The sequence below is a fragment of the Hydra vulgaris genome, chromosome 10, assembly GCF_038396675.1.
Source record: "Hydra vulgaris chromosome 10, alternate assembly HydraT2T_AEP".
Taxonomy (NCBI): Eukaryota; Metazoa; Cnidaria; class Hydrozoa; order Anthoathecata; family Hydridae; genus Hydra; species Hydra vulgaris.
The window spans coordinates 4,984,045-5,007,991 of NC_088929.1; the positions used below are offsets into that span (position 1 = coordinate 4,984,045).

The window sequence follows — 23,947 nt, forward strand, 5'->3', positions numbered from 1 at the left end:
TAATTTTCTCAAACTAAGATTTTTTTTTACATTACATTACATCTCAACTGGTTACACTTTATAAAGTTTCCATAAAATGTAATATAATGTAAAATAAAATCTACATCTGTGGTATATTTTAATTGTCTCAAATTTGAGACATCAATTTGCACTGTTATGTCTCAACTGGTGTTTTTTAAAATTTTAAAAGTGTAACCAATTGAGACGTAATGTAACGTAAAAAAATGGCACAATGAAAATATGTCTTAAATACAGAATTTTTTTAAAACTATTTTATTCTAGCGTGGCTTGTGGTAAAATGCGCATTTTCTAACAGCTGTTTTTTCATAATTTCAATAGGATTTATTATGCTGATATAAGTTTTACACTTTTGGTGAGAAAATTACTAATGAGAAAAAAATGTTTACACTGAAATTTTGATTTTTCAGTGGCTAAAATAACAATTTTCTTACTTTTAAGGCCAATTTTAACAGAACTTTCTTTTTTAGTCTTGAGATTTAATTTTTCTGTTCATAACAAGTAAAAATTAATAAATGTAGGGGAGTAGGGGGGGGGGAGAAGAAGGGAAGGGGTTTTAATAAGCTTAGGGTGGGTAGGACAATTTTTCAAAAGTTGTTAAATGCCTCCCCCTCTCCCTTCTTGTATTAAGAAAAATATAATATCTAAAATCTGAAAATTATTAAATATATTATACTTAATGATTTTAAGATTTAATTAACATTGTTTATAGTTCGTTGATCAGATTTTTTCTGAAAGTGGTTTGGGAGATAATGCCTACTTAAAAAATAAGCATTTAGCTGGGTGATGCATACTTTTGCGATGATCTTTACGTTCCTCGGTTTTAATCTGCGCAATTTTTTGTTATAAAATCATTAAGTTACATAAGTATGAACATATGCAAATTAGATTTTTTAAATTACCTGGAAAAAAATGTTAACTTACCTGAACTTTCTATTTAAAAAATTAAATAATAAATTTACTATTTAATTCTTTAAATAGTAAAGTTTAGGTAAGTTAATAAAATTTTCGCGAGTTTCAAAAAAAAATGAAAGCGCTTTCAATTTTTTTTTTGTATAAAAAAAGTTAAATGTTCAGTTTCAATTGGTAACTTAGTCATAAAATATTCTTTTGGCGCTTTTAAAGTTTTAATTAACCCACAAGCAAAAATATATATAAAGTGTTATGATCAGTGTATCTAAAAGTTTCAATAATGTTAAAATTGGTTAAACCTACTATTGTGTTTATAACTTGTTATTTATAATGATTAGTTTTTTTTTATTTTATTTGTTGCTATTGTTATATCTATTTACTTTTTACACTCTACTTCAAATATATATTTATACTTACATATGCATATATACATTTTCATATACTTATATAGGAAGATATTTATATATATAAAAAACAAAAAATTATAAAATAATAAGGAACCACACATTAAAATGTTACGTCTCGTAAGGTTAAAAATGTTACTTTTAAGGTTAAAAATGTTACTTTTAAGGTTAAAAATGTTACTTTTAAGGTTAAAAATGTTAACTTTTGTTACGTAAAAATAACAGAGATTTGATACATAACGATATGTAAAACTGTTACGCCATGTTACATAAAAGTACGTACATTACATCTTGTTACATAAACATGTTATGTAACAGTTTTGTAATATTACGTTTCGTTACATAAAAATGTTATGTCTTGTCACGCATGATTAACAGATATTTTGCATGTATTGTAACCTGGTTTTGTTACATAACGAAACTTAAAAATGTTACAGGGGTATATATATATATATATATATATATATATATATATATATATATATATATATATATATATGTATATATATATATATATATATATATATATATATATATATATATATGTATATATATATATATATATATATATATATATATATACAGTGGCGGGCGGTGACAATACAGTTTGGTGGGTTCAGGAAATATTAACCGAACAATATCGCAACGACTTGCTATCAGCGTAATTGATGCTTTAGTGTTTGATGCTAGCACTTTTTGATTAGTTGAGAGTTAAGGGCTAGCATACTTTCAAAATAAAGTATTTAATGACATTGCATCTTTTAAACCTACGTAAAAACCAGCAAAAACTGACTAAAAACTGCCCTAATAGTTCAAAAGTGTCTTTACTCATTTTAAAGGAATAAAACACCGTTCAGCATCAGCTGTAGACACAGGCATGACCAAAACAATCTCTATCAACTTTGATACTTCAGAAAATGTTTCAACCAGGTTATTTTCATGCATAATTGGGATAGAGCATTAATTGTGCCGTTATCACTGAAAACAGCATTTTCAACAAAGCGGTTAATTCCGACATCAACTTAACTTCACTTAGTATTGGTTAGTTATTTTAATATTTTATATATGATTCCGAGGGAAATGTTGTATATTAAAATTGAAATTTTTCGGATCCAAAATTGGTTTTCAGATCCCAATGACAAGAATCGTTTAGCCAAAATGTAACAGTACCATCAGTGGTACAGTTTTTGTGATTGAAAAAAAATGTTCTTTATATCTTCTGTTGTTTAAGTTGTTTGTACCTTTGTTGTATCAAACTAATAATAATATTGACTAATTTTAAATTATTTCTTGAAAACCCAGTTGCATATTTTTGCTGATTAAAAATTCTCTAAAACTTATGATTGATGCTTATCATCATGGTTGAAATTGGCTCTGCTTCAGCGCTGATCTAATTGGCAACTGCCACCAAACAATGTAAAAAATTTTCAATAACTGATTCATTATGCCGCAGAATATAATACATAAGCTATTTGGAAAAAATAAACTTCAGCAATCCCTCATTGAGAATAGAAAAAGAATTTCAAAAGTACAAACAGTTTGTAGCCCTTTTTATATTTGTAGAAATGACTAAGCTTTCTTATATCACAATATATGAACTTGCTAAACATTGCCAAACGATACGTTTGTTCGATTAATACACAAATCAAGATTCTCATTAATATGGCTGAGCCACTATTTTTTCCCTGTAAAATAAAAAAAAAACAAGCATTATAAATTTAAAAAAAAATAAAACAATATCTGCCTGAAAATGTAGTTAACTAACAAAAGTTATAAAATATACAAGAATTTTGATTATAAAAGAAATACGAAACTTTTTCATGATATTTTAAAACCAATTTTCTAAACTGTTTAATTTTCCTAGAATTTCTAAACTTATAATTTTATTCTTTTTACCATTATTTTTTCTGCTATAATTATAGAATAAAATGACTTGTCCTAGAAAATTATTGTCCTAGAAAATATAGAAAATGTTCCTGAAAATTAATATAAATTAATTTTTTTTTACCTATCTCTTTAAAACGTTTATGTCAAACCAACATTTATACCAGTAATTTCTGTTACATTATTTTAAATATCATGCTTTTGCCATGTTCCTATTCCTATTAATTTATACTCCTAATAACTACATGGTAAATTTTATATCTACATATCCAGGTAAAGAAACCAATATTGTAATATTACCACTGTTAATATTTTTATATTAACACTGTTAATATTGTAATATTAACATTGTTAATATTCACAGTAAAATTGCAATATTAACAAATGTATGATGTTTACAACATTATTTTTACAAATAAATGTTTACATTTAATGTTATAAAGTTTCCTAATATTACTGTACCTTATTGAGTCAACAAAACTTCTGACTTTTTGCAGCAGTAAATTCTTCACTCTTTAAATCGAGAATTAAAAATGGTGGATAAAGTTGGATTATTTAAATCTATTTTATGGTGGATTATTTAAATCTATTTTATTTTTAGTATGAAACTCACAAAAGACCATCGATTTTCTATAGAGCATTTGTTCTTTAGTGGATGCACTGGAGCAGAGATAGCAAAAAGACTTAAAATTCCTCGAAGAACTGTCTATAACAATTTGAAATGTTTAAAGGAGACAGGCAGCACCCAAGACAAGCCTAGAAGTAGAAGACCACCAACATCAAGTAGCTAAATAAATAATAAGCTAAAACTTATCCCATACAAGATCCAAAAAGCTCATTTTCTAAAACAGACAATATGAAGAAAGTAAGAATGGAAAGATGCAAGCTTTTGCTCAAACATTTTTCTTCGGCGCGCCACTGAGGAATTGTTTTCACTGATGAATGTTTATTCAATGTTGAAGCTTTCTTAAACCATCAAAATGATCGGATATTGTCCAGAAGTATCAGTGATGCAAACATGAAGGGTAGAATCACTTCTTGTTTAGGACATCCGCAATCCGTTATGGTTTTTGGAGGGATAACTTCGGATGGCAAAACTCTGTTAGTTTTTTGTGGATTCTGGAGTTAAAATTAACAGTCAAAACTATTTAAATGATGTCCTTATAAAAGAAGTACTTCCATGGTCCCAATCACACTTTGGTACAAAGCCCTGGACATTTCAACAGGATTCAGCTCCTGCCCACAAGGCAAAAATCATTCAAGGGTGGTGCAAAAACAATTTTCCAGATTTTATCAGCGCCTAAGAATGGCCTCCCTACTCGCCAGATCTCAACCCGTTGGATAATTCTGTGTGGTCAGTTTTGAAGACCAAGGCATGTTCTATCCCTCATAGGAATTTGGACTCTTTGCGCTGAGCACTTCAGAAGGAATGGAATAATCTTTCTCCAGAATACCTGCGCGCCACAGTCAATGATTTACCAAAGAGACTTAGGGCCTGTATCAAAGCAAAAGGCAGTTATTTCGAAATTTAATGTTGTAATGTAATTGTTAGTGTTTAGAATAAAGTTTATTTTTAATCTTATTCGCCTTTTTTAAATTAAGTCGTTTTTATGGCAATTTTACTATGTGCCAGAACTTTCTGGTCACCCTGTATATATATATATATATATATATATATATATATATATATATATATATATATATATATATATATATATATATATATATATATATATATATGTATATATATATATGTATATATATATATATATATATATATATATATATATATATATATATAATATAAATGCATATTTAGATAGGCAGTGATAAGGAGAATTTAGATAAGGCATCATACTGAAATGGTCTGCTGCCAAGGGCTTCATTTGAATATACTTTACAAAAGCATGAACATGTTTAAGTTGGGAATTTTCATAATCTTCAAAAGTCTTATATCTGAAACATCAAAAAATTCTGCATCACCCCCTGCACATATATACAAAATGTAACAAATAGTAATATTTTTTTAAAGCCTTAAAAAAAAGTTGTAAAAAACTTTTTACAATGATTACTTTTTCATTATCATGAAGATCTAAACCAGTGAAAGTCTCTGTATTTGAGTGATTCCAATAGTCTCCTTTCCCTAGGTAAGAACCATAATATGAGTCAAAACCTCGATAAGTAGGAGTGTATTCTTTTGCAAAAAAGCCCAGATGCCACTAAAAAAAATAGGGTATACCGCACATATTAATATGGTGTAATTATCAAAAAAAACAAAAAAAAACAGGACCAATCAACTGAACACTAATGGAACACATACTACCATTTAGGCAATATAGAAATTATTACCTAATGGTGGTAAATTGGCAAAGAACAATTATAACAACTTTTTATTACCTTTCCCACACCATATGTTTTGTAGCCTTGCTGTTTTAGATATTGAGGTAAAAATGTTTCATTTAAGCTAACTCCATAAGGATTAGGTCCATAAATTGTATCTTGCTGCATTCCTAACAAAGTAAAATCAATTTTGAATCATACTTGATTGATTTAAAATGATGAGATGATCATGATCATCATCATCATCATCATCATGATCATCATCATCATCATCACCACCACCATCATCATCATCATCATCATCATCATCATCACCATCATCATCTTTGTTTTAAATTTAATGTGTTTAAATAGTAGAATTTGTATCTAACTGAAAAAATATCAAAAAACAATAGCTATGAGTTACGAATCAAATAAATAATTCAATTATCTTTTTTATAAATCTTTTTTACAAATCAATTTTATAATTATTTTTTTTTATAACTCAGAACTATTAATACTCAAACAAACTCAAATTATTTAAAAACAATCAAAATCATAAATGACAACTCCACCAACTTAAGTGATAACTTTGAGTTTATCATTATATATATTTTAAATGTTGTATTGCCAAAACAAGTGGTAAAAATACACATAGAAAATAAAGAAAGCAATGATTGCTTCGATCAAGATTGAAAAAACTGATAATGATAATTATTATCATTTTTCACCAAAACTAAAGATTTATCAACCTTTGAAATGTTTAAAAAAACAAGAAGAAATTTTATTTAACAAAGAAATGATAAATTGACTAACTCTTTTTTATTTTAATTTGCCTCCCCAATGCCGAGAAGGCTATTACAGTCAAGGAGGCTACTATAATTGTGGTTATAAACCTCTCTCAACTCAATAACTCCAAAACACAAACTTGACAAACAAGGTCACTGCATGGAGAAATAAATTTAAAAAAAAAAAAGAAAAATAGAAAGAAAAAAAAAACTGAATGAAAATCTGAAAAACAAAGAACCTAAAGATTATAGTAACTCAAAAAAATTATATAACTCAAAATTTGTTAAAATTAAATTGAGCTTTGAAGATTCTTTTTTCCCTGATTATATACTTTACAACAACAAGAAGGCCTTTTTTCCCTGAGATACCAGAATACTTCTTTCTTTGATCATATACTTTTCAATAACAAGAAGGCCTATTCAAACATTGACAAGTCGTATTTTAAACAAATTCTACAGTATATTCAAATCTAATTCTAATTGAGGATTAATTTATTCTTAATATTTTGTTAACCATTATATTAATAAACTTTTAATAAGATTAAAAATATACTAAATTTCTTTTTTCATCCAACTAATTAATATGAATTTATTGACGCAATTAATACTTACAATACAATTACTTAAAAGAAAAAAGTTGCTGTGGTTATTCAGATACTCCAACTAAAAATTATTTAAAAAAAAACAACTAATCACTGATTCATTGATAGTTAAATTAAACAAACGTCTAGAAATAAGGATTTTTTCATATGAATTTATAACAGGTAGTAATATGCCATTTTATAAACAAAAAGGTGAAACACATAAAATCAATAATTATAGAAGTATTACTATAATATCTTCATTAGTGAAAGTGTTTGAACAATTGCCAAATGACAAACTACATACTTTAAACAAAATGTTTAAAGTATGTAGTTTTACAAATGGTCAAAACAGACTACTTTAGAGCTGTATAACTTTTTTCTAACTTTTAACAAGTGTCTCATTTTTTAAGAACTATTTTTCTGGATAGTCCTCTCTTTCAAAAAGTGGTTTTTATTAACTTGTGTCAAATTAGAAAAAAATTATGACCTCCCCAACTTTGGAAAAAATCCTAAAATTGCTAAAATATGCCAAAATGAAACTAATTATAGCATTATTCTATTCACCCACAAGTCTTTACAGATAAGTTTTCTGATTAGCTACTACTGTCTGCAATAAAATGGGCAAAATATAGGCAGCTTGTTGCAGTTTAGAACCCAAATATATATAAAAGTAAAATGTCCACTCGCCTTAAAAGTCCAATTTCAGCCATTTTGAGATGCTTGTAAATTTTTCTAACACTTTGTTTTGATCTATGATTAACAGCATATAAGACCATTAGACCCAACTATCTGAAAATGCAAACATTATAAACTTGTCAAACCCACACCAAAATTTTTAAACAACCCTAATTTTCAATTATCAACAGTTAAATGTGTTACTAGAAACCAGTGCCCCTCATCTGCCAACTGGCTTATGTGAAGGGTGCAACTAATTATAAGTCATTTCTTAATAAAAAGAAAGATATGGTTGGTTGTCCTCTCCTTGATCTGCCCCCTTTATATTTGTGCCCCTACCTACTATAAAGCCCGTTCTACTGTAATAAAATTCTTCTGTAACTAATCTTAGTTACATCAAGCATCATTGAAGTATTTTTTAAACGATGATTAGCTCTAACTTGTGGTATTTGTTTTGTTTTCATTTTACATTTACAAAAAAAGTGTCTAATTTAGGTAGTTGCAGTCGAGTGTACATATCTAACTGACTTAAATAGGGATAGGCGCAAATAATAATTAAAAAGTATGTAAAACAAAATTTAGTCACTGAAAACTTCAAGCAGATAAAATAAATAATATAAACTTTACAAAATGAATTTGATATAACTTATATTAAACGGACAAATAATATATATTTCGTTAAGATGTGAAAGTACACTAACTTTTTAATATAAAAAATCTAGATAAAGATTTATACTTACTAACTGTTAATAAGAAGTTCTGCTACTGAAATCTCAAAACCAAATATATTATTTTATTTTTAATTGTATCACAAAAATTTTATGGGATTTAATAAAAAAATTATACAAATAAAAATGATTTGTTGTTGTGGCAAAAAGAAAAAATACTTTGATATCTTAAAAAAAAAACTCACAATGATGTTATATACTGAAACTGCTATGAATTAAACATGCGTGAAATAAAATATGCAATCTGCATATATTATAAAGACTCTGAGAACCAAGAAAAAATGGAGAAGGCGAGCTTTGACTAAAACAACAATTTTAGTTTTGTTGATATGTAGTATATTATTAAGTTTTAATCAAAAAAATTTAGCCTAAGCATTTTTTTTAAACAGTTTCTTTATATGCACAAAACTTGTCTTGACATTTGGGGATCACACCCTAATGGAGATATTTCTTCCAAAAATAAAAAGTACAACAGAAACGGATTACATTTTTGAAACCACCATACCTTGCTCTGTTATGACCTAGATTATGAAAATATTCTGTCAATATCTAAAAAAATAAAAGGGGGTTAAACAAGCTGGTCCAAAATTTTTAGTGTTTAAGATAGATAACTTCCAGAAATGGTGCTTTCATAAAATTTTGTAATAATCATACTAATGCAAAATAAGAATGTTTTAGAAAAAATTGCAACAATCAGAGACTGGAAACAATGCTAAAAATAAAATTTGGTTCTCATGTATGGTTTCAATAGAAAAAAAATTATTTTTTTTCATAATGTCTTTAACTAGGTTAAAATTAATTGACAGATTTGAAATTTCATATAAAAATCTCTTCTTGTTAAAAAGTCATTGTTTTTAGTTTTTGATTCCCCAACTGCGAAAAATAACTTTAAAAGATCACAACTTTTAAAATTATTTTGGAATGATATTTAAAATTTGTAGATAAATTTTGATTCTTATAAACACGAATAGAAAAAAAAATTCATAAATGTTTTAAGGGCGTTGCGTTAGGGGCGTGTTCTTAGAGTTTTAAGATAATTGGGTCCAATCACTGGGACACAAGTAAAAAGAAAATTTTAGTTTTTTTGTTGTGGTTTTTAGTGATGTTCAACATAACAAGTTGATAATAACTGTTTCATGTTTTACTAACTAACTTTTCACAATAAATTATATATATAGTTAATCAGTAAGACTTTTAGAAACAATTGCTTTATGCAATCTTTTCGAATAATTTTTGAAAACCTAGTAAACCATTTTCCCAGAGCTGTGTAAAACTATGATGAAAAATTCAGAGACTTGTTTGATCCTTTGTGGATAATTACTTGAACGAATCTTTTAAATATTCTTTTGTATGTTTTACCAAAGCGAGTTTATAAAATGTTACATGTTTCACTTTTACAAACTACTGTTTTAATTTGTATTATGTCAATTTAAATAACCCTCAAAATCATTCTTAATTGCTAAAAAAATTTGAAATTGGTTAATTAATAACCACTTTTAGTTTTAACGAGTTTTGAATTTTATGCATTATTTTAATTTGTGTTTTGTTACGTGTTGCGTTTGTAATATCGTTAGTTTTGCTTTAAATATTAATAACTATTTCACTTTTGTTTTGTGTTGTGTTTAAATATTAATAATTATTCCACCTTTGAAATGCTGTATTCAAGGCTAAGTCACAGTCAAAGTAGGAGTAAAGTTTTTTTAATTTGCTTTGAAAAAGGAAAAAATTTAAATAAAATACAAGAAGGAAGTGTAGTTTTATTGAAAATTAAAAAATATTTCATTGACATTATTATTTTAAATGATAACCGTTTTCCAAATGGAATTAGTGGAAGATGTCGAACTAATTTAGTAAAAATGGAAAAAGGTAACACCAACACAGTTTTATGTAAACCATTTGATTTTTCTAAGATCAAAGAAACTATTCTTACTAGAAACCAACAGTTTTGTCAATGTGATATTTGCCTTACTGCTAGGAGTAATTTAATATGCGGATCAAATATAGAAAAAAGAGGAAGACCAAAACTCAACATGAACGTTTTACCCTCTCCTGGACCAGTTAAAGTTTGTAAAAGATGTTTAAATGTTATTGGACCAGGATTAGCCCATACCTGTTGTATTACAAAGAGAAGGGAAAACCTAATAAAGCATCTAGATGAAGGTAAAAAAATATTATTATATTATTAAGTTCCTATTAAAACTAAATTATAATAATAATTCTAAAGTAATAAAAAATTTTATATTGTAGATTTTTATTTAGACAATAGAGGTGCCAAATTGCTATGTTCCAAAACACTTAAACAAAAGTTTGAAAAACAAGGCAATTTAATTAAGGTTGCAACATGCAGAACTTCAATTAGTATACAAAGACCAAAAACTTCTTCTAAAGCTTTGTTTACTGATTCACCAATTCATACAAGTGAAGTGAACAAATTAAAAAATTCATGTGGTCTCAGTAACACGCAAGGGGCTAAAGTTTTAAGTATTTTTAGAAGTTGGAAAGGTCGCAAATTATTTGAAAAAAAGCAAGAAACAAACTGATTGAATGATGCCATTTTAAATGAATACTTTGATGTAAGATCTGTTAAATTTGAAGAGGGTGAAAAAGTGATGGCTTATTGCAAAGATATTCTAGGACTGGTGGAAAATGTTGTCAAAAAAAGAAATACTTTAAGTGAGTACATTTTAAAAATTTGCATTAATGAAGGAGTTGGATTTTTGAAAATTTGTTTAAATATCTTAGATTGTTGTGAGGTATCTAAAGAAAAGGTAAAAAAATTTAGTTATGACGAAGGTATATGTAAAGAAAAATACAAAGATGGTTAACAAACTCATTATTATTGCACTTGTAGAAAATTTGCAAGAATCTTACACAAATATGAAAATAATAATTGGTTTTATTAATTTAAACAGTATTAAATATTTTTGTGCTTTCGATATGAAGTTGGCTAATTTTTGTGCTTTCGATATGAAGTTGGCTAATTTTTTTTTTGGAATAGAAACTGCAGCCTCAATTCATCCTTGCCGTTGGTGTATAGCTAGCAAAGATGATTTTCAAAGTTTTGTATTTCAAAGTGAACATAGAACGCTTAGAATGATTAGATCATCAGCTAATAATTACAAAAATGCTTGTAGAAATAAAATTAAAAAATCAAAGTCATCTACTGTACCCTATCATAACTGTGTAGATAAAACAAAGATTATAAAACTTCTTGCTCCGATGGAGCTACACCTACTTAGTGGAAATACCAACAAACTTTTTAATTATCTTGATTCATACACAAAATCTAAAGAATTTTGTTTTAAAGCAGAGGAGTGGAATGAAAAACTGGGCTTTAAAAGACCAAGGCTTCATGATGAGCAATTTAAGGGAGGACAGTGTTCAAAACTTCTTGATAATATAGATATTTTGAACGATTTGATCGAGTCTTTTTCACTAGATAATGATGAACATCTTTCTTTCATACTACAGGCATTTAAATGCTTTAGAGAAGTTAAAGTTAGTTTTTTAGCAAGGACTTTAGAACCCAACTACGAAATAAAAATAAAAGATTATTAAGAAGCCTACTTTAAACTTGGATTAAGAGTATCACCTAAAGTACACCAGTGATCGGACCCAATCATATTAAAACTCTAAGAACACGCCCCTAACGCATTGCCCTTAAAACATTTATGAATTTTTTTTTCTATTCGTGTTTATAAGAATCAAAATTTATCTACAAATTTTAAATATCATTCCAAATAATTTTAAAAGTTGTGATCTTTTAAAGTTATTTTTCGCAGTAAATTGGGGAATCAAAAACTAAAAACAATGACTTTTTAACAAGAAAAGATTTTTATATGAAATTTCAAATCTGTCAATTAATTTTAACCTAGTTAAAGACATTTTCTGCACCATTTCTGGAAGTTATCTATCTTAAACACTAAAAATTCTGGACCAGCTTGTTTAACCCCCTTTTATTTTTTTAGATCAACAGAATATTTTCATAATCTAGGTCATAACAGAGCAAGGTATGGTGGTTTCGAAAATGTAATCTGTTTTTGTTGTACTTTTTATTTTTGGAAGAAATATTTCCACTAGGGTATGGGATCCATTTAAATATTATTATAAAAACCTGAATTTTAAGTTAGTTTCTAAAAAAAAGTAAAAAAAGAGTTAAAGCAATTTTTTACAAACAGATGATCTTCCTGGTATTAACATGTTTTACAGATTACAGGATAAATAGAGAATAAATAGAATCAATTTAAAGACCAGAATATTAAATTTAAAGACATTAGAAATATTACAATTTAATTAAAACAATTGATTTTTAAAACCTTTTTTTATATTTTATTTCTTTTTCTTATGTTTTCCATCTTTTTTATATACTTTTTATTTCTTTTTTAATTTTAACTTTTAATTTTATTTATTTTTGTAATTATGATTTAAAATTATTTTTTTTTAATTCACTTAACTTATGCTATGATTAAAGCAACTGAAAACTGAACCAATACTGAATGGAAGTATTTTATTTTATTTAAATCAGTCAAAGACAACCATAAAAAGCCGAAACTGTAAAATCAACATTTGGATATATATATAATTATATATCCAATATATTTATTAATGAATAGGTAAATATAAAGAAAGTGGTCTACCACTATTATCCAAAGACTAATTAAAATTTTTAAAAACCTACTCACAAATAAAAATGATTATATTGATTCTTTAAATGACAATTTGACTAATTTATGAAATTATTTAATATGGCTTGTAATATAATGCCAGAGCATACCAAAATAAATCTTCTTTAGAGAATACACATAAAAAATTTCTCAGTCTAAATAACTATGGAAACTAAAACTTCAACTCATTTTAAGAAATTTAAGGCTCAGAAACATGTGTAAAATAAAATTGCTGCCAAAAATATATATATACAGGAAAAAATAATAATCTATTGATTTGATTTGGTTTGTGGACTTAATTGCTTTATTAAAAGTAATTATAATTACCTTACTCAGCCCTCAGAATTAGGAAAAACAAAATTGGCAAAAATTTGCCGACCTAATACTGTTTTAGGTTAGCATCAGGTCGACACAAAATTTAGAAACAGGGTTCGACAAATTGACGAATACGCGAATATTTAGCCTAAAGTTGAAAAAAAGCAAACGCAGAGTTTGTCGACTTTTCTTTTAAATGTCGACATCTGCTTAAAAATTTTAAAAGCAAACGCAATATATTACTATTTTCTTAGAAATTTAAATAAAAACATTAGTTTTCCAGTCTTAATTTTAATTTTTATTAAGAATTTGAATAAAACTCTACTCTTTCTGTTGTTGCTTTTTTTTGTATTATTTTATTTAGAACTTAATTCTGATTTACTCCCAACAAGGTTCAAAGCAACCACTGCGTTGGGAATTACGAGAAAAAAGAGAATAGAGTAAGAGAGAAAGGAAATGGTTGACAGAAGAATTGAAAATTTGTAAATAGTATGATATGAAGATGGGAGAGTGCTCTGAAGGGTTGAAGTGCTTTGAGCAGCAACCATGGTAGTATTTCTAGAAAAGAGTAGGAGATGCAACTTAATGACAATGGGAGAGAGGCTCAAGCTTGAAAGATAGAGCAGGTCCAACTAATTTTACAATGCATTTTTTGACCTTATCTCGAAGTAAAAAGAACATCATTAGAAGAACCAGTCCAATTATGACAACAGTATTCCATACAGAGGTGAATAAGAGATTTGTAGAGACAGAAAACAGAATCATGAATGAGAAAATGGTGAGCAGAATTAGGAGAAGCTACCTTAGCAGATGCTAATTTAGCAATTGATTGTATATATGGTTTCCATATATACAATCAATTGCTAAGTATATGCCCAAGCCAAGTATGTGACAATTAGAGTCTGCAAATTAAAGGATAATACTCATCAATATTAAGATCTGAAGGAACAGCCGAATTTAAATTGGTCTCACAAAGAGCAAGCAAATCTGGTGAATTTCGAAAGAGGTAAGATTCAACTGGTAGAAGGTTATTTTGAAGACCACGAATATTTGTAAGAGATATATTAAAACAGTTATAGGTTGGGTTGGGATGGTTTTTCATGTTTAATATTTTGGTTCACTTCAGGCATGATTTAATTTTAAGAGAACTTGACTCATTCATGAATATAGCATGGCATCCTAAACAATGACCTATGCAGATTGTCTCAGTCTCTTTAATTAACCTAAAGTCGTAACGTAGGGCTCCTTATCTGGTTGCAACAATGCACAAAAAAGAATTAACAGGGACACTACCGATGTGCAACATGGCACTGTTAATATTCTGATATTTTCAGCTGTTGATGGAATCAGCCTTTCTGAAGGCTACCACAGAGCTCAGGAAACCTTAATACCAGCTAGTCTCAGAACCATTTAACTGAGTTTTAGAGCTGTACCCTCATTTTAAAAGGAAAAGCTGCATAGCGACTATCAAAGAGGAACAAGCAAACATCTATGAGTAGAGTCAAGAAGATCCATTACTTATTATCCTAGACATGAAACAATGTAACACAAAATTCCATCTAGGCCACCCTAATAGATAAATAAGGGGTTTGAGGCTGGTCAACATAATTATTCTGCCTGTTCCTAAAAATCTCTATAAAAATATATTTTAATAACTTTGTTAGAATTTAAATAAAACACTCGTTATACCATTTTTATTTAAATTATTTTTATTTACAGTTTAATTTAAACATAAGTTTTTTAATTTTTATTTTATCGATTTTATTCAAAAATAAAATGTTTGCTGTTTTAACTATTTTATTGCTTAAACTTTTTTTTAATAATTTAAAGTGTTTGATTTCTCATTTTTTCAACTTATTAATTAGCAAATAAAACTAACTTTTAAAATTTTGAATTAGGAAAAAAATTGCTGACCTCAAACACTGCCAGGTCAGCAGTTAGGTCAACATTCCCAAATGTCAACACTAATTCTAAGGGCTGATGATAAACCTTTTTATTGTCACAAAGCCTAATTACCTGTATGAATAGGATATCTCCCAGTCATAATTGCACTTCGACTGGGTGTGCAAATTGGTAAAACATAATAATTATCAAGCACAACACCATTAGTAGCTAGTCTATCTATATTAGGCGTAGATATTTCTTTAGAACCATGGAAACCAATGTCATTCCACCCCTACAAAAATATCAACAAAATAATTATATCTGTAGGCTAAAAAAATTAAATTAAAAAAAAAAATTTGTTAAAAAAGAAAAATATTTTAAAATTATAAAATATTAGGAAAAAAAATAATATCTTAAAATTATTTAAATATTTGAAATACCTAATGCAATATCCAAACTTAGTTCTTGCACACGAGATTTTTAATATCTGACTCATTTATAGTGATATGCAGATAGTCCAATGTGAGCATTTGGCTATATATGTAATCTATTTCTGTGTTTGGTTTTAATGATACAATTTGGCTAATGCCAGTTTCACACTCCCATTTGGAAATTTGAAAGTTGGAAATGCTATGAGAACTAATATAGCTTTACTCAGAATTGAATAAAGCTATATTAGTTCTACTAATATCTGGTTAATTCAGGATTAGAAATTTATTAGCTCTTCATTAATTTTTAAAAACTATCATTAGATATCAATGCCATTGATTCTTCAGCAAATTACAGAACTGCCCAACTTTTCCCTTTGAGTATATTTTATAGTCAAACCTGAAATTTCTTTGTAAAATTTTCACAATCCCTTATAATTTCTAAAATATTTGACTGCATACCTGTAGATTGTTGTGAAGACAGTAATCTACAGGTATGCAGTCCAAAATTTTTATATTAACCCTATACTTTTACCCATCATTTATTTTGCACCATCTGTTTTTACAAAACTCAGTTTTTAATATTCAAAATAGGCATTCAAAGTTTTGAAAATGCTTTACCTATTGTTGTAGAATGTAAGGCTATACAAAAAGGAAAATAGCCAGATTAATCAAGTTTTCTTATTTTAAAGAAATTTTAATTTCTTAAAAAATTTTTAACTTTTGCAGCATATGTTGAATAAAGATGTTAAAGAAGAACTTTTGATTTGTTTAGTTGCAGACTGTCATTTCCGAGAGTTTTATTGCAGATAAGACAGTGGCTGTTTATTGTCATTAACCACAACACCAATAAAACCAACCTTAGAGAATTTTGCAGAGGTATATTTAAAATAAACTTTGCTGTAAAAATAAGTAGTAATCTTGCATTGCAAGGTTTTTAATGTGTTTAATCTGTTTAAATAAAACAAATAATTTGAAAATAAATATGAAGTCACAAATGATGTTTGACTTTTTGTTAATTTTTACAGTAAGTATAACAAAATCTCCATATAACAAATTCGGTGTGTATATGAGCATGCATATAAACAAAATCATGTTTCACATGTATTTTAATAACTTTAAATGTCTTATACTAAAAATTTAGTAACTGTTAAAAAGATAACTAATTAAAATACAGACAAAAAAAAATAACAATGTTCTAAGTCTATTTTAAGTATAAAGAATGTATTAGATAACATTATTTTTCGAATTTAAAAGTGTTTAACTAAAAAAGTAAAAAAAACAACATACTAGATCATCAGCAACAATCAATATTATATGTGGTTTTTCTCCATTGATTTTTATGATCATAAAAGTTGCCCAAAATATTACAAAATTTATATTTTCGTAATTCATTATTCTAATATTTTAAAAAAAGCTAATCTTTTAAAAAATACATTGAAAAGTAGCTTAATCAAGAAAGCAACTGAAGCCATTTGTTTTTTCTTCCTGTACAAAATTTTATGTGCTATAAAAAAAAGTGAATTTGTTAAATTTAACAACAGCAATTTACAGTTTTTATGAAAACTTTTATTAAATGAAAAAATATAAAAGAATTTAAGATTACCAAAATGACCATTATAAACTATTATATTAATTTCTTTTTTATAAATTAAGTTGTATATAAAAATAAATTACTTAGAAACAATGTATTTTCAGAAAATTATAAAGTTCATTTTTGTTGTAAGTTACCTCGCGGTCCAAAAATATTGTCATAGGTACGAAACGTCAGAAAAAAAGCTATTTCAACATATTCAACGTAACAAAAAATGTTCAACTAACTATTTTATTCGAAATATATATATTCGATCATATTAATTTTTAAATTTCAATTATTCAAAGTTCTAACAAATATGCGTAAATATAATAAAAGAAGTTTTTTATAATAGAAGTTAAATGCAGAAAAACTAATTTATAAACATATTAATAGTATTGCTCATACCTATTTTTATGAGCTAATGCGATAAATATTTGTGAAATAAAACAAACTCGCTGAATAAAACTTTTTGAAAACTTCAGTTTGCTTTTAAACATTCATAGAAAAATTTTCCGTACTTGCGTTAAGTGCAATTCTTCTAAATTCTACTTTTTCCTAATTTTACCTTTATTTTTAATAATTTTTAGACAGTTTTTTTTTTTTGTTGTTTGTTTTTTTTTGTTGTTTTTTCTAGCAACTACAGCGGGCATGTTGGAACGGCATGAATTGAGCAACTTATTTTGTATTTTTAGTTTTTATGAACTATCTTTTTTGAAAAAGCAAAATAATTTTGATTTTTTTTTTTTTTTATTACAGAATTGGGTAATCCTGCAGTTAAGCGGCCTATAATAATTTTATTTTTTCGCTTGTTGCGCTTTCGTGTGAAGACTTGCTCCTTTGAGCAAGTGACTTTTTAATATAAACAAAAGGAATATTTATTGGCTTCAGTACATACATCGACTATCTTATAGCCTGTTGCTACAAGGAAGTGCTGCTACATCGACTAAGGGTTTGGCATGGGGCAGCATCTTTTTTTATTATTATTATTTCACTTAATAATTCTAATGTTTAAAAAGCATCCTCTGACGAGAGCGCAACAAGCAAAAAAATAAAATTATATTAGGCCGCTTAACTGCAGGATTACCAAAAAGTGTTACTGTGTAAAAAAATTTTAATTTGTTAGTTAAGTTACACTAATGAGTCAATTTCTCATAAAACGGTTTTGTCGCAACTAATGTTGCATGAAAATAAAGTTTGGACTATCAATAAAATTTTAACAAGTATGTTAAATTTCATCATTAGGGATGTACAAAATAGATTTGGTTTTGCACGAATCTGCTTTTTAAATGTTTTTGGATATCATCAAGTAATGAGGCCAAATAATTTTTCCACTCCATTACCGTAACATAAATGCAACTACATCTATGAATTATAATTATTTTTGTAACAAATTCTTTTTTTGTAATGAAATATACTGGGTACTATAACTACAGCCTAAATGTTAAGTATATTAGCCAAATTTAATGACATAAAAAATTAAATTTATGTGATAATGTCTGCTCCGTTACTGACATTTGCTAATTATTTATTATTTAAAAGCAAAACAGTGTAAGTTACATTTTAAATTAAAGGGAAAATCTTAGTATACAAATAAATTCAGTACATTGTCTTTTTAAAAATGGTAAAGCGTCTTTAAAAAAAAACTCGACAAAAATCTTTTTCGGATTTAAATTGTACAAATACTTTCCGCTCCGTTACTGGATCATTACCATACATCATTAATGTGAAGAAAGTCGTGGTCGCTCACAACATCATTTGCTTCAATCAACAAGATATTCAAATTTTCATCGAAATTAACCAGATCAATGATATTGTTGCTTAAATGTTGAAATTGGTAATCATAAACATCCATTGCATTGGCCGAAGTAATACTTTCATCACTGTTAAAATTCTGCAATATTAAAAAGAAATTCACGGAAGTACTTAAAATAAATTTAATAATTATAAAAACAAATAAATTAGCTAAATAATAAAATGCACTAATATTTTTTTACCGTGCTAGTGTTTTTGGAAAACATATATCGCTTTAAATTGTAGCATGTGCAAACTGTAGCCCTCTTACAGAAGCAACTTAAATCTCGATACAAAATATTAAATTTTCTGTCTGTGTGCAGCTGATGCAACTTCATAGTGCCTGTAATAGCCTTTAATGTTTTGGAACATTTTGAGTCAAAAGAAGTAATTTTGGATCCTTCAATATAGTAAAACTTTATTAATGAATGTCCATTGTTAAGAAAATTATATAAACTTTCTGCATCTAAAAGGTCGCAACCCATATTAAGCAATTGATCTGCCTAACGTTTAACAGATCCTCCTATCGCATCTAGTGCTCCCTTTCCATGCCCACTTTCAAAAAAATTCTAACTGGCTAAATTAAATTTTAATTCGTATATCAATGTAGAGAATAAGAAGAAGTTTTGCTTATTCCTATATTGTGTGGTTGGTCCATCAAAAAAAAAAATAAAGATCTGTAATTTGTGGGTTATCTACCTTGAATTCAATTAGCTCGGGTTCCAGATGTGCCCATATAGAACGAGGATCGTGCCTTAAAGAGTCGGATATAGTTGTAAATGACTGATGTCCATCCATTTTATAAATTACTTTAAATTAAAATTCTGTGAAGCAATTCGAAACGAGCTATGCAAGCATGTTTTTATAATAAAACACCAGTTCAGAATGTACAAACAATTAAAAGAAACAGTAAATGTGAACGAAGCTGTTTTACATATAGATTTTTCTGAGAACTATGTGTGCAAGAATTTTGCTGCAATTCAATCTTCACATTTTGGAGCAAGTAACAAACAAGCTACATTGCATACAGGGATCTTTAAGTGTTCCACGCTTCACACTTTTCCTTATAACATTTGCTTTTTTCTTTTCTCCCATCTTTTTGTATTCCTGTTTTTCTTTTTCCCACTGGAACCAAACTATAATACTTTCATCTTTTAGCAATCCTTTTGCTTGAAATTGAACACGAGGCTTAAAACAAATGTTACATTCTGAACATGCATTCTCTTCTATCAGTACTACAACAAACTTGTTTCACTACTTCTTCAATATTTTTTTCTTTCAAAACCTGCAGGGTAATAAGTTTATCACAAAGTAATTGTATGTTCTCGTGTTTTTTGCACAGACATGTATCTCTATCTTTAGCCGACGGTTTGCGGACAAAAAATGGGCGATAACGAGTAAACGTTGTATATGAAATGTTGTTTCTAGTATATTCCGCGCTAAATTTTTCATGAAGCTTTATTAATGAATCGAGTAGTAGTCGCTTTTGTTTTTTATCTTTATCTTTTGTTACAGTCTGTTTCTTTCCAGTTGTTATTCTAGAATTGTCATCACGTGTAAGAAACTCTCTGATCAAATCCTGTGTTTCAGCATCAAGAAATGCATTACCACGATGGCATTCGCTGTTTGGACTTGTACTTTTTGATGAAAAAAAAGAGTTTGGGGTTTTATTACCTGCTAATAAATTTGACATCCTGCTTGTTTCATTTGTAAGAAAACCGTTTTCTACAGAAGAAGTAGATGATCTATCAGTGGTTGAAGGTGAATTTGCTTGTAAACCAGGCAGGAAACTTTTAAGCCTTAACCAACGTTTTTTGTATTTTTGAGCTGAACAATTAGCCGTTTCCAACTCTTCCACTAATGTTTGTATTTTTCTATAAGCCTTTGTTTTTCGGTAAGCAACCTTTGCTCTACCTCTTTGTTTGCGTTCGTTATTCCTAATCAACTCACGTTCCGCTGACTCTGATAACGATGTTTCAATCTTTCTTTTTGCAGCTCTAAATTTTGCTTTCTGGACGCGCCAACAACGACGAACAATTCGTTTTTTTCTTTCTGATAATTCTGATATCACTTTAACCTTCTTCTGCTCACGCCGCATATGCCAACGTTTGCGTTCTTTTTCACGAATTGTCTGTCCCGAAACGCTTTCTGAATTTCAGCACGAGATTTCTTTGAAGTTTTCATGATATATGCCTAGTTGTATTTCTTTTGGAAAAATAGTATAATAACTGTAATTGTTAATACACCAAAAGTTTATTTATTATTTATTTATTATTATTAAAATATATTTCAAGATTTACATTTATTTTAAAAGCCAAACGTATTAGAGTCAAATGTAAAAAAAAAACCAAACAATAAATGAAATTCTAATACTAAAATACTTACAAATTACTCTTACAATAACTTGAAGGTAAAAGAACGCAGCGTACTTATGGTAATCATATTTAACGCTGCAAGGTAATCATATTTTATCGCTGCAGTAAGTCCCTAATGGTTGATGTGCTTATTTAATGCAGAAAATAGCTTAGTTTAAAGCTTTTGATTTTTTTTATCTTCATGATGTCAGCTCCGTTATGTTGCTGTCAACTCCGTTATTAAGAGGAAATCACGGAGTTGACAGTAACGGAGCAGACATAGTTATACATAATCAATAATATCTCATTATTACTCATTGGAAAACATCTTTAAAATCTTTTATTGCTATATTGTCTAAAAGATTTAAAGAGTACTAAAATACGCCATATAAAAATTTGTAATTTTACGGAATAAAAAAACGTTACGGAATAGACTTCGAATAAGAATATCATTTTTAAAATGAGGTAATTAGGCTCTCATTTTTATATAAATAATGCTTGCAGCACGATATAACTTTAAATGTTAATAAATTCCATAGAACTGGACTTTTTTTCATTATTTTAATTAGTAAATAAGTAAAAACTACAAACCTGTGACTATTTTAGAATGTAATAACGGAGTGGAAAAAAAATGTGGGGACCGCAAGTTTTTCACAAGAGCTACAACAGGATAAGGTGTAAATTAATACATGTATTAAGATACCATATATTAGCATGTCTAAAGCACCAAATTATGTTCCCGATTAGCCTTAATACAAAAGAAAAAAATTATTGAGTATAACAATATAGTCCTAGATGCAGGACATCTACGGAGTGGACATTTTTGATTAACAATTGTGCACACAAAATTTTAAATTTTAGTTGGAAATATCCAATAAAATGCTAGTTTATGTAAACGATAAGTATTACTACCCACGGTGTTGTTTTTTATGTTAATTGTACAAGAATTGCGTTTTTGTTGCTGTAGGACAAAATTTCAGTAACGGAATTGACGGAATGAGAAAATGACTCTAATAGCACTAACAACTTCGTTTAGTAGAGCGTTCCATGGGTGAGCGACGAATTTGTTAAAAAAGTTGAATTAAACGAGGTAGTTGTAGTCCATTTCATATCGAAAATGCTTGCAATAACCGTAGCTTTTTGGGTTGCTATGTAAAGCAACATGCCAGTTAAGTGAGTAAATGTTCTTTTTTTTAATTTTGTATTTTTGGTTGAGGACACCAGGTAAACGTCTATCAAGTAGTAAGGTGAGTTCGAGTTTGATATATCTCGTCTAGTAGCCGAATCGCTTCGTTTTGTGCGGTACTTAGGTAGTCCGGTGCTGGGTGCGTACCATAGTATTTATGTATTTTTTGAGGTATGGGTACCAGGGGGTAACTGAAAATTCGAGAAGGGGCGTATATAGTTGTGTAAAGCTTTTTCCATATTATGATGTTTTTGTGATGAAGGTGTGTTTTAAGATTCCAAGGACATTATTGGTCTTGGCGGTGGCAATTTCGGCTTGATTTTCATGCTTTAAGTTGTTGGTAATTTAAACGCCTAGGTCTTTTTCGGATGTTATTGACTAGAGTTCTGTTCTGCTGTTAGCGTTATACTCGTTTATTGAGTAAGCCTGTAGCGATGTGTTGTATTTGTTGATATGTATAACCTTGCATTCCTTGACGTTGAGCTACATCAGCCAGGTTCGATGTCCAGGTTACAATGCTATTCATATCAGCTTGCAGAAGATCTTTGTCATCAGCGGTTTTGACGACGCTCAGAATTTTAGTATTGTCTGCGTACACTTTACAAATGTTTTCACTGCTAACATGTTTGTATAAGTTGTTGATAAAGAGTGTGAAGAGCGTAGAACTTCACACTGAACCTTCCGTTTGCCGTTTGTTTGCGTTTGCCGTTTGTTTGCGTTTGCTGTTTGTTTGCCAGTTTGCCGAAAGCCAGAACTTTGAGACTACGTCTTGATCTAACGATAACTGAAAAATAATGGCAAGCGGGGCAGCCGCAACAATGGCTCATTCTTTAAACACAAATGGGCTAATATGGTAACCTCCAGTTGATTTGTTGGCGTTGAGAGCAGATAACTGTTTCTGAACGGAATCATAAGTGAAGATAATGGAGGAGATTAAAGCTGTTGTGCATTTGATGAGGGATGGTAAAGATTGATCTGGCGGTTCAACCGTGAATACTGACTGGAACTGATTGTTTAGTAAATTGGCAATGAATGCTCGGTTGTTGCTTATTTCCCCAAAGAGTGAGCACATTGAAGTTATTTGATTGCTGACGGCGCGTTTACTGTTAACATAGGCGTAGAGACGTTTAGATTCCATTTGTCGTTGGCTATTTTGTGTTTGAATTCTCTAATCATAATGCATAAAGCAGTTTTGTTGAGGTTTCGAGTGAGATTGTACTCTTTGACGATTTGTTATTTGCTGTTGCGGTTGAGGTACCAAAGTTTTATTTGAGTTTAGTTAACGAGGGAGGTTTGCTGGTTAACGAGAGAAGTTCGCTGAGAAAAGGCTGCCCGAATGAATTCATGGCAGCATTCAATAAAGTTGTCGCAGAAGATTTGGTAGCATTCATCGGCGTAACAATCTTTAAAAAGATTTACCCAATTGACATGCTTAAT

At 28.5% G+C, this 23,947-nt stretch overlaps 1 protein-coding gene across 5 annotated transcripts in view; it reads right to left on the reverse strand.

Annotated features, from left to right (window-relative positions):
• Positions 1–17,107, reverse strand: part of LOC100210404 (arylsulfatase J) — a 33,151-nt gene extending 16,044 nt beyond the window's left edge. For 2 of the 5 annotated variants that reach the window (XM_065807129.1, XM_065807126.1), the window contains exons 1-4: positions 16,894–17,107; positions 15,308–15,467; positions 5,616–5,728; positions 5,291–5,437 (exon numbers count right to left, since the gene is read on the reverse strand). In XM_065807129.1, the coding sequence (XP_065663201.1) occupies positions 5,291–5,437; positions 5,616–5,728; positions 15,308–15,467; positions 16,894–16,998 (525 nt within the window). In that variant the 5' untranslated portion in view covers positions 16,999–17,107. Of the gene's footprint in view, positions 1–5,281; positions 5,438–5,615; positions 5,729–15,307; positions 15,468–16,893 lie in introns of all 5 variants that reach the window. The other 3 variants (XM_065807128.1, XM_065807125.1, XM_065807127.1) reach the window with 2 other exon arrangements.
• Between the last annotated feature and the right edge of the window lie 6,840 nt (positions 17,108–23,947).